The sequence below is a fragment of the Lepus europaeus genome, chromosome 21, assembly GCF_033115175.1.
Source record: "Lepus europaeus isolate LE1 chromosome 21, mLepTim1.pri, whole genome shotgun sequence".
In the NCBI taxonomy this organism is placed as follows: Eukaryota; Metazoa; Chordata; class Mammalia; order Lagomorpha; family Leporidae; genus Lepus; species Lepus europaeus.
The window spans coordinates 46,109,424-46,123,110 of record NC_084847.1 but is presented as its reverse complement, the minus strand read 5'-3'; the positions used below and the strand labels follow the sequence as shown (position 1 = coordinate 46,123,110).

Genomic DNA, 13,687 nt, shown 5'->3' with positions numbered 1-13,687 from the left:
AGTAGACAACCTGCTGGGAGCTCAGCACCGACAGGTTGGAGATTTAAAAACACCACAGGGGCCAGCGCCGCGGCTCAATAGGCTAATCACCTAATCGCACCAGGTTCTAGTCCCGGTTGGGGCTCCGGATTCTGTCCTGGTTGCTCCTCTTCCAGTCCAGCTCTCTGCTGTGGCCTGGGAGTGCAGTGGAGGACGGCCCAAGTCCTTGGGCCCTGCACCCGCATGGGAGACCAGGAGAAGCACCTGGCTCCTGGCTTTGGATCAACAAAGCGCACCGGCCACAGAGGCCATTGGGGGGTGAACCAATGGAAAAAGGAAGACCTTTCTCTCTGACTCTCTTACTGTCCACTCTGCCTGTCAAAAATAAATAAATAAATAAATAAATAAATAAATAAAATAAAAACACCACAGGGCCACATTTTGGGAATTTTACCTCCTAGAGCTCTGACTCTCAAATTGAATACAGGACAAAAATCCCTTTGCGCTTCTGTTGAAGGTAGGAAAAAAGGATCCTTTTAGAAATACACCGGTTCACTCTGTTCTTAACTAAGGTCTATTCCCAAAAGAAAGTATTAACCAGAAGCTACCCTGCTTGGGTTTGAACAGAGCCTACCTGGCCAGGAGGAAGGGAAACACTCGGCTCTGGCCCACTGCAGCTGAGTCTGCAGAGCAGAGGCATAGGCACTTAAAGACTGAGACCCAATGACAGGGTCCAGAAGGCCTCCCCTGCCCCCACACCTGACCAGGGCCACACTAAAGGCCTCTGCAGTTCCTTTTACCTAGTACAGCATGGCCAGCTAACCAGAACAAGTTACAAGGCACACCAGAAGGTCTGAAGAGAGCACGAGCATCAGCACCAGAACTGAGCAGGCACTGTACGTTGTGGCACAGCAGGCTGGGCCACTGCTTGGGATGCTGGCATCCTGTATCAGAGTGCTAGTCTGAGTCCTGGCTACTCCACCTCCAACTCAGCCTCCAGCTAACACAGCTGGGAGGCAGTGGAAGATGGTCCAAGAACCTGGGCCCTTGAGACTCATGTGAGAGACCCAGATGCAGTTCCAGGTTCCAGGCTTCAGCCTGGCCCAGACATGGCTGTTGAGGCCATTTGAAGACTGAACCAGCAGATCAAAGATCTCTCTGTCTCTCTCTCTCTCTCTGACTCTCTAGCTCTTTCAAATAAATAAATAATAAATCTTTGTGAAGAAGAAATAGAAAACAGATTCAGACATGGCATGGATGTTGGGATTATTACTCAGGGAACTTAAAAGACAACTGTAGTTAATATGCAAAGGACTCTGATGGGTAAAGTTGGACAGCACGCAGAAACAGATGGGTGATGTAAGCAGAGGTGGGTATTCAGAAGGGAGAATGAAAAGGAAATGTTGGAGACTAAAGACACAGTAACGTAAATGAAAGATGTCTTCGGGACAGGACACAGCTGGGTAAAGAATCTGAGGGAGGAGAGATTTCAACATCAACCTCTGAAACTCAGAAGAAAAGAAACTGAATATACCATGGGTAGCACAAAAGGAGAAGAGAAAGAAAAGAATAAAAGCAACATTTGTGGCAAGAATGCCTGAGAATTTCCCCCAAACTAATGGCAAATGCCACATCACAGTCCAGGATACTCCAAGAATCCCAAACCATCCGGGCGTACATTATTTACAAACTACAGAAAAGCAAAAATAGAGAAAAAAAGAATTCCATCTGCTGGTTCACTCCCCAGACAGCCATAACAGCTGGAGCTGGGTCAACCCAAAGCCAGGAGCCAGAAGCTTCTTCTGGGTCTCCCACACGGGTATAGAGACGCAAGGACTTGGGCCATCTTCTACTGTTTTCCCAGTCATAGTAGAGAGCTGGATTGGAAATTGAGCAGTTAAAACTTGAACTGGTGCCCACATGGGTTGCCAGCACTGCAGGAAGTGGCTTTAACCACTACGCCACAGTGCCAGCCACAAAACAAAACATTTTTCAGGGTGGCTAATTGACAAAGCAGTTAAGAAACTGCTTGAGATGTCCACATTCCATATTAAAGTGCCTGGGTTTGACTCCAATCTCCACTTCCAATCTAGCTGCAAATGTGCACACTGGGAAGCAACAGTCAACTCAAGTACTTGGGTCCATGGAAACCCAGATTGAGTTCCAGCACCTGGCTTTGGCTTAGCCCAGTCCCAGGTGCTGCCTACATTTGAGGAGTGAACTATTAGATGGAAGTTCCATTTCTCTTTCTGTCTCTCTGCTTTTCAAATGAAACAAATAAATTAAAAAAATTTTGTTGCCAAAAGCCCTTGGATTAAGCCTAGGGCAATTGCTGAAAAAAGTAACAAAGGCAGAATAAATGAGATGACAGGAAAAGAGAAAAAATAGAGTCATACAAAACAGTTGAATAAAACCATAAAAGAAAAAATGTGCAGTATAAAAATCAGAACAAAGAACAGGGCAACAAACACAAAACAGTAACAACTATAGTAGGCACCAATTTAACAACATAAAAACCGCAGCTTAAAAGAAGGCACAACTGTTGAAGGAAATAACAAACAGACCAATGAACCCGAATACACAGTGCAGATACAGGCTGACATAAATAGTCAACTGATCTTTAAAAGGATCAAAGGAGCAAACAATGTGAAAAAGAGTCTTTTTAGCAAATGGTGCTAGAACAAACAGAAATCCACATGTGAAAAAAATGAATCAAGACTCAGATCCTCTGATCCAACACAAAAGTTAATCCAGAACAAATCGCAGATCTAAGTGGACAACTGTAAGGATTCTAGAGGGTAACACGAGGAAGTCTAGAGGACCTGGGAATGATGATAACTTTTCAGATACAACAGCGAAGGCACAATTCTAGTCCCGGTTGGGGCACCGGATTCTGTTCTGGTTGCCCCTCTTCCAGGCCAGCTCTCTGCTGTGGCCAGGGAGTGCAGTGGAGGATGGCCCAAGTACTTGGGCCCTGCACCCACATGGGAGACCAGGAGAAGCACCTGGCTCCTGCCATCGGATCAGCGCGGTGCGCCGGCCGCAGCGCACCAGCTGCGGCGGACATTGGAGGGTGAACCAACGGCAAAGGAAGACCTTTCTCTCTGTCTCTCTCTCACTGTCCACTCTGCCTGTCAAAAAATAAAAAATAAAAAAAAAAGAAAAAAAGAAAGACTGGCAAGCTGAACGTCATCAATCACGTTAGAAATTTCTGTACTGTGAAAGACACTGTTAACAGACAAAAAGACAGGTCCCAAGACTGAGAGGAAATATCTCCAAATGACAGATCTGATAAAGGACTGTTTTCCAGAATACACAACAGCTCCTAAATTCAACAATAAGAAAAAAAAAAAAAACTTAAAGATGGGCCAAAGACCTTAACAGACACCTCACCAAAGAAGATCTCTTCATGGTAAATAAACATGAAAAAATGTTACACATCACATCATTAGGGAAATATGAAACAACAATGAGATGCCTGCCACTTTTATTAAAATAGTCAAAATCCAAAACACCTTCACAACCAAACACTGACAAGGATCTGGAGCAACAGGAACACTCACTCACTGCTGCAGAGATACCAAGTGGTTCAGTCGCCTCGGAAGAGTTTGGTGACTTCTCACAAAACTAAATATCACTATTCCCTTGAAGTATATGTAATACACCACACTGCATGGAACTGAACCAATATCTTTATCAAATTCTTCTTAGACTCACTCTCTGTAATCCCTTCACTTTGAAAGCTTCGACAGTTTTGTTCCCTAAGACTACTTCCTTGGCCCTCTTCGGACACTTCTTGGGTAATTCCATCTTCTTCCTCGCTTTCAAGTAGAATCCACTGCTGAAGAGATGACTTCTAAGTCTACATATTCAAACTGTACTGGTCCTTTGAATCTCCAACCCATAGACATCTCCAACCCCCTGGACATTACCTGATGCCTCAACATGAACCTAAGATGCAACACATTCATATTTCCTAAGACAAGCTTCAGTAGAAATCGGGTGTGGCAGAAATCTATTTACTAGGAAATTACTCGGGACTAGAGAAAAACAGCCAGTTTGCAGACACTGACTTTGAGTGACAATACTGGACAGATCAAATTCTTGTTCTGATTTCAAAAGTGGCTAACAATAGAATATAATCTCGGCCAAGCTGCATGGAAATCTAAGGCTATGGTGAGAGCATTCCCACGGGTACATGGAGGTAAAGGGCCAAGATAAAACCTTCTCAAAAGTGATAATAAAAAAGATACCTACATCACCCAGGTGAGGTAAGGCTCAAGAACAGACTTTGGCATCAATGATGGGAAGTCAAAATAAACAAATTAGGTCAATAAATACGCGAACTAGGCAGAATGCTGGGACACCAGCTCATCCTAAAATGGATGGGAAGGGCAGAAAGAAGATACCAATATTTCACCAACTCTACCAAGACATACCATTATTTTATGTCTCTCCTTCATGAAAGCAACAATGCTACTCATTAGATATGACATTTTGCCTCTGGTTGCATCCAGTTTTAGAAATGTTAAAAAGTGACCATCTGTGTACACTGCAACTTGGGAACAGCAGAGGTGAGACTCCCCCTAACTGCGTTAAGGACAGGAAATCTGTCGGCCTCAGGACAGGCACCGCGTGCAGGAACATCCTACATTCCTGCCAGTCCCTGCTATCGGCCAACAAGCAGGAAACTGAGCAGGATGAAAAATGAAGCTGTCTTTAACATGAAGTTCACTGAGAAAAGTAATGGCATGGGAAATGCTTGTGATGTGATGTTAACAACAAAGTGACACAGAGAATTGAATCACATATGCAAAAAAGTACTACCCCCTCAAAAAGGAGATTTTTAAAAGCACTTCAAATGCTAATGTTCTCTCAAGATCCTGGAATTACAGGTAATTTCTTTCCCTGCTTCCTCATATTTCTCTTCCGTGAAATTTCCATAATCAGCAAAAATGTTTTTTTATAATCAGAACTAAGAAGATCAAGTATTAAACATTTTAATTTGCAAACTATGGGCCTTAGGCAGACACTGGTTTATTTCCTTATTAGATACACAGCAATCTCATCAAGGTACAAAACGCCCTCCTTAACAATGGAACGATGGTACTCCAATAATGTTGCCAAGTCACAGCACCCTAACATCCACAGAAAAAAGGCTAATGTTTACTTTGTATATCCAACAATGTGTAATGCAGGTAATTATTTTTATCTTTTTTTCTTTTTAAATATGAGGTTTCAAGCACATCACTGCTATTGCTTAAACACAGGAAAGGATTAAGTGCTTCAATTTCCTACTGGATCTTGACCTTGGCATCATAATGTACTGGCAGAAACACATCTGGTCACACTGCTGATACAAAGTCTCCTGCTAACGTTAGGCAGTGTTGTCTCATGGAAGATGGATTTCTCTCTTTATAAAGAAGGACCGCTTGATAAGTAGCTGTCGTGGTCAGAAACAAAAACCGACACTTTTTTGCTCTGTTATCTTGACGGAATTGTTTTTGAGCCCGACATACTCAAGTACCAATATGTTTTTTTCCTCATATTGAAAAGAAACAATTTTGACAAAGGATAAAGATCTGGAAATGTAAACATTATACTTGCCAAGATTAAAAAATAAAATAGGCTACCTTCTCCTCTGGGTAGCACTAGCAAATAAATAGGCTGAAAGTCTTGGGACAAATCACATTTCTTAATTGTTTATAAAGTTCAACACATGTCCTGTCTGTAAACACATTTCTTGGAGTAGGTATACTAAAAGCCTTTTAAAAAGTAAGAGAAGATAACAGAATAAATGTTCTAATTAAAACATCTGAAACAGCACTGTTATTTAAAAAAATCAAATGATATCAGGTTTAGTGATGCTATGCCCATAGCTAAAATATAGTTACAACATATATGCTTAATGTAAAAATTTTTTAACTCACACGTAAAAAGTATACTTATTTATGGGGTACCTTGTGATATTTCTATACACTGTATAATGCCCAAACAGTGTAAGCATTACCTATCTCTTCATTTAACATTTCTTTCCAAAATCCTTTCTTTCAGTTTTTTTTTCTTTTTAAAGAGAAACATACAGCACATTAGCATTATTTACAGTTTCCCTTTTGTTTTTTTTAATTAAACTTTTATTTAGTGAATATAAATTTCCAAAGTACAGCTTATGGATTACAATGGCTTCCCCCTCCCAAAACTTCCCTCCTACCCACAACCCTCCCCTTTCCCGCTCCCTCTCCCCTTCCAATCACATCATGATTCATTTTCAATTCTCTTTATATACAGAAGATCAGTTTAGTATATATTAGGTAATGATTTCAACAGTTTACCTCCATATAGCAACACAAAGTGAAAAAAAATACTGTTGGAGTACTAGTTATAGCATTAAATAAGAGTGTACAGCACATTAAAGACAGAGATCCTACATAATATTTTTTTTTAAAAATTAATTAATTTTCTATGCCATTTCCAATTTAACACCAGGTTTTTTTTTTTTTCATTTCCAATTATCTTCATATACAGAAGATCGATTCTGTATATCATTAGTAAACATCTCATCAGTTTGTACCCACGCAGAAACACAAAGTGTAAAAATACTGTTTCAGTACTAGTTATAGCATCACTGCACATTAGACAACACATTAAGGACAGATCTCACATGGGATGTAAGTACACAGTGACTTCTGTTGCTGACTTAACAATTTGACACTCCTGTTCATGGCGTCAGTAATCTCCCTAGGCTCTAGTCATGAGTTGCCAGGGCTATGGAAGCCTTTAGGGTTCGCTGACTTTGATCTTATTCCGATAGGGTCACAGTCAAAGTGGAAGTTCTCTCCTCCCTTCAGAGAAAGGTACCTCCTTCTTTGATGGCCCCGTTCTTTCCACTGGGATCTCACTCACAGAGATCTTTCATTTAGGTCTTCTTCTTTTATTCTTTTCCATGGTATCTTGGCTTTCCATGCCTACAATACTCTCATGGGCTCTTCAGCCAGATCCGAATGCCTTAAGGGCTGATTCTGAGGCCAGAGTGTTGTTTAGGACGTCTGCCATTCTATGAGTCTGCTGTGTATCCCACCTCCCATGTTGGATCTTTCTCTCCCTTTTTGTCTATCAGTTAGTATTAGCAGACACTTGTCTTGTTTGTGTGATCCCTTTGATTCTTAGACCTATCGGAGCCATCGAATGTGAACTGAAATTGATCACTTGGACTAGTGAGATGGCATTGGTACATGCCACCTTGATGGGATTGTATTGGAATCCCCTGGCACATTTCCCTTTTGTACAACAGAATACCAGCACTTCGTACTCCTATTTAACTGCAAATTAATACCTGTTAATCGATCTTTTCTCAACCCTCCCTTCCATTCTCCCTGGCCTCTGGTAACACCATCATACATATAACTTCTATGAGATCAACTTTTTTAGGCTCCACATTTGAGTGAGATTATGTGGTACTTGTCTTTCTGTGATTGGCTACTTCAATATAACAAGCTCCAGTTGCATCCATGTTGTCACAATGACAAGAGTTCATCATTTTTTTATGGCTGAGTCATATTCCCTTCCATTGTGTACCGCATTTTCTTTATCCAGCCATCAGCTGATGGACCTGAGGTTTTCTCCATTTCCTAGCTATTGTGCATGTTTAACTTTCGAGTGTTAAGCAGCAGTAAAACAATCATTTTTGGGTAGCATTTACTATACCGTATGATACCAGATAGAAATAATAGCTTAAGTTAAAGAAAATCTTTTAAGAGCAGCTTCCAGCCATAGATCGTCTTTTTTAAATGGCAACATAAACAATACAAGAATGAGAAACATAAACTCTAATTGCTGCAACATGCTTAGAAAGCAATTGCCTTAATGTGTGGGCAAACGGCTGAAAAAGCCCAAGCAAACATTTTAAGTAGAATTACATGGGATAATCAACATGTCTAGTCCCAGATAAAATACTGTAGAACTGTAAGTCACTGTATTATTGCCAATAGGTCAAGCCCAAGCAATTATTACTGAATTGCATGTCTAAAGGGTGGTAATTTCAAGGTAACAGTTCATTCATGGTAAAGTCTGGCCAAAGAATAAAAGTAAAATTAAGCTGTTTTGCTAACGCCTGCTTGTCACCTTCCACATTCTGACTCGGAACACAGTCCACATTCCAAGCTTGGATGTTCCTGGTATTGCTAGCTCTTACTATTTACCCCCATCTAAATCCATTCTGATTTTTATGCTGTGCATCTCTTGTTTTAGCAACAGGTGAAGATGATATGGCTGAAGCTAAAATCAAAGACCACTAATTTTAGGAACCCAGGAAGTGCTCAGACTGCTAACTTTATGAATAACCCGAGAGAGTTAGGAATCGAAGTATGGCTTTTTCATTTCTTAAGTAAAGTCAAGGTTTTAATAATTTAGCTTCTCAAGCATACAGTAGAAAAACTTATTCAGTCAGGAAAATGCATTTGGTACACGACACAGATCTATTGAGTTGCCACTTGTTCATTCTTTTACGAAGCATTTACCAAATGCCACAAAATGAGCTGTGCCAGCTGCTACCTGGAATTCAGAGGAAAGCACGGAATCCAGTTAGGAAGAAAGCGGCTAGCATCAAACAGAAGAACAAAGGTTTTTATCAGTGGAAAACTGAGGAAGAAGAAAAGGGCAGCTAATTGCAACTGGGAAGGCTTCACAAGTAGAGATAACAATGAAGTCGAGCTTATGAGGGTGCACAGAGTTTCTGTTAAGTCAAAGAAGGGACACTCCAAGATCCAAGGATACAGCAAGCAGACTCAGAAAAGAGAAAGTGCTAGGTACAAAAAGCAGACAAATGACATAAGCAGGGAAGAATGGCCCTCCTGGGGAACAGAGCCAACAGAGAGGCTAGGGCCAGATGGTGAAAGGGTTAGGAAAGTCAGAGCGCTGGGCCTTAGAAAGAAAGGGAGAATTTCTGGAACAGTGACTCCCACATCTGGCTGCACATCAAATGCTGCCTGGGATGTTTGACAAGCAGATTCTCAGATGGCACTAGGGGCAGAAAACTAATTGTTGAAGCTCCTGTGGTGACTCTTATCAGTCAGATTGGGTATAGGCGGAAGAAGAGCTGCTTAGAAAGGTGAAAGGATTTGACCTCTACTACAGCAGTCTAGTAAGAGACGTAGTAGTAGACAGGGCAGAGGCAAAGAGGAAAGAGGAAAGGGCTACAAAGAAGAACCAGAGGTCACCTTAGGTATCGAAGAGCAGGACAGTAGCTACACTGGGCAGGGGCGGGGTGAACCTTTCTTCTGCCAAGGGACATCTGGGTATTTATAACATCATCATGTGCCATACAAAATCACCAGCTTAAAAATTAGCCTGCTATAGACCTATTGAATTTGAGTCCCACCCACCCTTGCTTTGGCAAGGGCCAACCCAAATGAGTTCGATATGGCCTGCAGGCTGGATGCTCCCAACCCCTGCTAAGGGAACACACAAGGAGAGACAACTGTTTGCAGGTAAAGACATTAAATTTGGGCACGCTGAGACTGGGTTACTTGTGGGCAAGGAAATTGGTTTATAGATATACAGGGAAATTAATTTGCATATTTAAGCACAGAGTTTGCTGATCTCTCTTCAAGCTTTGCTATATACTTCTACCTCACCAAGTTTTATCACTTACCTTCAGAAGCGTGTTTATACTTCTCTCACTACAAGGGGCAAATGATATCACTGTACCACAAAAATTAAAATACTGAATAATAAACATTCAAGGTTTCTCAAAGAGAAGGTCTAAAACATTGAAGATTTTTAGTATCTTTTCTAAAATTTTAAAGTGAAAAAGAAGAAAAAATACTCCCATTTTTTTTCTTCCTTCTTTCTTGCTTCATGTTTAAGATGTCATAATTCTTACCTTTGTTGCTAAGGCTTTTAAACTGTCAAGGAATCTTTGCCAGAAATCCTTAAAGAGTGGGCGATCAATTTTCTTCAGGCTATCTTTGGTGCTAGCATCCACACTGACATACAGCTGAGTAACTGGCTTGAGGTTTCTTGGTAATTATTTTTTAAAAAGAAAAAGAAGGAGAAAACAAGAAAGAAAAATAAGATTAAGTCTGCAGCAGGCTACCCATGATATAAAACTTAAAGTTTGTAACAAATGTGCTAATTAAACATTTCACTGGGTCTACAGGCTTGTACTTCTTCCAGGAGAGTGAAGCAATGATTTTAATAATTTTACAAAATGGGATGTCTACTGATTATTTTAAAAGTGACTAGACCTCATCCCTAATAAATTGAAACCATTTAATTACTTAAAATTAGTCCCTCTTTAAACACTAGGTTTTCATGGGAAACAAACAAAACAAGCTCTAATTTTAAGTCTGGCAGCATTATCCCAACACAATTAGGGATGTTCTCAGATCTAACTTTCCCCATAACTCTGCCACTCACACAGTTGAAACTTCACAGTGACGTGGGGTCTGTGGTAAGTGAGCCATCTCCTGCCATCAACTCACTGATAGAAGGCTTCCAAGGAACAAGACCCTACCTCCAAAGCTCAAGTCTTCTTTAAAGGGCACAGAGCCATACATATGCCTCAGAAAGTGGGAGTGGGTTTAAAGTCAGGCCTTGTGGGCACAGATGATGATCTCTTTCAGCAGTGCAGAGTCAGAACAGCAACCTTGCATTCACAAAGGAGCACATCCCAAAAGAAAACTCGAGGCCACAGAGCCTTGCTTTTCTTTGCCTTCTCTCAGTTTCCAGGAACGCCACTCATTCAACACTTCTCTCAAATTCTCCTTTCATAATTTCATTCCTGGATTTCTTGCAAATTATGCCTTAAACCTAGACTGTACTTTTTCCAAAAACCCTCTACTTTTCCCTTTCAAATGTGTTTTGTAAATCATTCTCTTCAGTGAATTTAGAACAAGAACAAAAAAGGGAGAAAAGTCTCCCCTAATGATCTTACAGATTCTTCCACTGTGACTTTTCTGTAACTATTCCACAATGTATTCCACATCTACCTCTAGAATATTATTTATGGACATTTTTTGTTTCAAAGTCCTTGAACTTCTAAAAACAGAGCTCTAATACACGTGCCATAAAACTCATCACTTTTGAGTGTTTTATGTGCTGTTTTTATATCTGTCAGTATCAGTCCTATTAATCTTTGAGTGTAGGACTTTGAAGGACAGAAACCATACTTTTCTTCTTTATCCAGACACACAGGCAGATTCTTAAAGCTAACGTTCAGTGAAAGTTGTTGAATTTAGTGGACAGTTTTTAAGGGAGTGCAGGCTAAACAAACGCTTACAGTGATCTGGCATAGCGACATATAAAAAAAAGTCAGAAGTTTCTAGACCTAAAGTTACTGAAAGTGAAGATGCTCTTGGGGCCAGCATTGTGGTGTAGTGGGTAAAGCTACTGCCTGCAGTGCTGATGTCCCATATGGGTACTGGTTCGAATTCTGGTTGCTACACTTCTGATCCAGCTCCCTGCTAACAGCCTGCGAAAAGTGAGGAAGATAGCCTAAATGCCTGGGCCTCTGCCACCTACATGGGAGACCCAAATAAAGCTCCTGGCTCCTGACTGCGGCCTGGCTCAACCCTAACCACTGTAGCCACTTGGGGAGTGAAACAGCAGATGGAAGACCCCTCTTTTTCTCTCCCCCTTTCTCTTCATTATTATTATTATTTTATTTTACATCACAGCATCAGCCCCAAGAGTTATTTATTTATTTGAAAGGCAGAGTTAGAGAGGCAGAAGCGGAGAGAGAAGGGGGGATCCTCCATTCTCTGGTTCACTGTTGCAATGGTCCTTCCAGCGCCTCAGCACAGTGTTAACAGACGAAGGAGCCCCCTTGGTGGCTGGGAAGACTCCCCTGGGAAGTCCCCAGGGCTGGGACCCTCACTACATGACATGGGCAAGGCTTTGATGTGTAGATGCTGGGCTGCTTTCAAGGCCTGTGTCTAAGGGTTTCTATGTCCCTCCCCTAATGAGGTTAAATGTAACCATGAGAACTTCCTGTTTTCCCTCTCACTTTGGTCCTTCTGGAACACACACAGGCTAGTGTCTACCCTCCAACCAAACAGTTACAAACATCTTCAGAGACAGCGTGTGCTGGGAAGAAGACCACTGGATAATTTTAGGAAGGAATAGACAAAGAATGTATAGATAAGAACAAGGGGTTGAACAAGTTTCCTCCAGGTGGCCAGACCCTATTTGCACCTTGCCCAAGTCAGATGGACGATCATAGCTCAGGTCTCAGCAAGTGTTTCTATATTCATGAATAGGGTGTAGGAATTTTAGGGGCAGTTTGTTCTCATTGGGTACAGAGTTCGTTCGTTCGCTTGTTCCTTCCCTCCCTCCCTCTCCCTTTCTCCGTCTTTCTTTTTAAAGATTTATTTATTCACTTGAAAGGCAGAGTTACAGAGAGGTAGGGAGAGGGGGAAAGGGGAAGGAGGGAAAGAGGGATAGGGAGATAGGGAGAGAGGGAGGGAGAGGGAGGGGGAGGGAGGGGGGAAGGGGGAGATAGGGGGAGATGGGGGAGATAGGGGGAGAGAAGGGGAGAGAGAGAGAAAGAGAGAAAGAGAGAAAGAGAGAGAGAGAGAGAGAGAGAGAGAGAGAGAAAGTCTTCCACCTGCTGGTTCACTCCCCAAATGTTCACAACTTCCAGAGCTGGGCCAATCCAAAGCCATGAGCCTGGAGCTTCATCTGGGTTTCCCATGTGGATGCAGGGGCCCAAGGACTTGGGCCATCCTCTGCTGCTTTCCCAGGCTATAGCAGGGAGCTGGATCAGAAGTGGAGCAGCCAGGACTCAAACCGGCATGCCTGTGGGATGCTGGCACTGCAGGTGGTGGCTTTACCCACTATGTGACAGCGCTGGCCTCCTCTTCTCTTTAACTCTTTCAAATAAATAAATAAATCTTTGGAGGGGAAAGAATGTGATGATGTTCTGACCAGAGACAGGATAGTTAAAATATTTGCCACAAGGTGGGTGCTGTGGCTCAGACGGTCAGCCTGCCAAATTGGGATGCCCACATTCCATATTAGAGTGCCTAGTTAAGTCCTAGCTACTCTGAGTTTCCAATTCAGTTCCTTGTTAATGTACTGGGAGGCAGCAGATTATGGTCCAAGTACTTGGGCCCCTGCCACCCAAATGGAAGACCCAGCCAGTGCTGGCTTTGGCTTGGCCTAGCCCTGGTTGTTGCAGGCAATTAAGGAGTGAACCAGCAGACAGAAGGATCTCTCTCTCCCTCCCTCCCTCCCTCTCTCTGTTACTCTTGCAAATAAATCAATAAACCTTTAAAAATGAGATACTTGGCAGACTCTCATTGCCTTAATTCCTATGCAATACTGATACACAAAGGGAATCCTTAAAAGTACAGTATAATCCGTCCATTAGTGGGGGATTGGTTCCAGGACACCTCGCAATCCATGGACACCAAAATCCAAAGATGCTCAAGTCCCTTATATAAAATGGCATAGTCTTTGTATATAACTTATGCATATCTTTCAATATACTTTAAATCATCTCTGGATTACTTACAATACCAATTCCAATGTAAATGCTGTGTAATAGTTGTTATACTACATTTTTAAGAACTAAAGACAAGGAAAAAAATTCCATATTTATTACAGACACAATTTTTTTTCAAATATTTTCAACCCAAGGTTGGTTGAATCCATGGATAGGGGACTCACAGACATGGAATCCCTGGAGACAAGGGGCCTTACTGTAATG

General features: G+C 41.8%; 1 protein-coding gene across 3 annotated transcripts in view; it reads right to left on the bottom strand.

Annotated features, from left to right (window-relative positions):
* The window catches only part of LOC133750638 (S-adenosyl-L-methionine-dependent tRNA 4-demethylwyosine synthase TYW1), a 221,777-nt gene that overhangs the window by 91,729 nt on the left and 116,361 nt on the right, over nucleotides 1–13,687 (bottom strand). For all 3 annotated transcript variants that reach the window (XM_062180247.1, XM_062180248.1, XM_062180246.1), the window contains exon 13: nucleotides 9,860–9,995. In XM_062180247.1, the coding sequence (XP_062036231.1) occupies nucleotides 9,860–9,995 (136 nt within the window). The remainder of the gene's footprint in view (nucleotides 1–9,859; nucleotides 9,996–13,687) is intronic.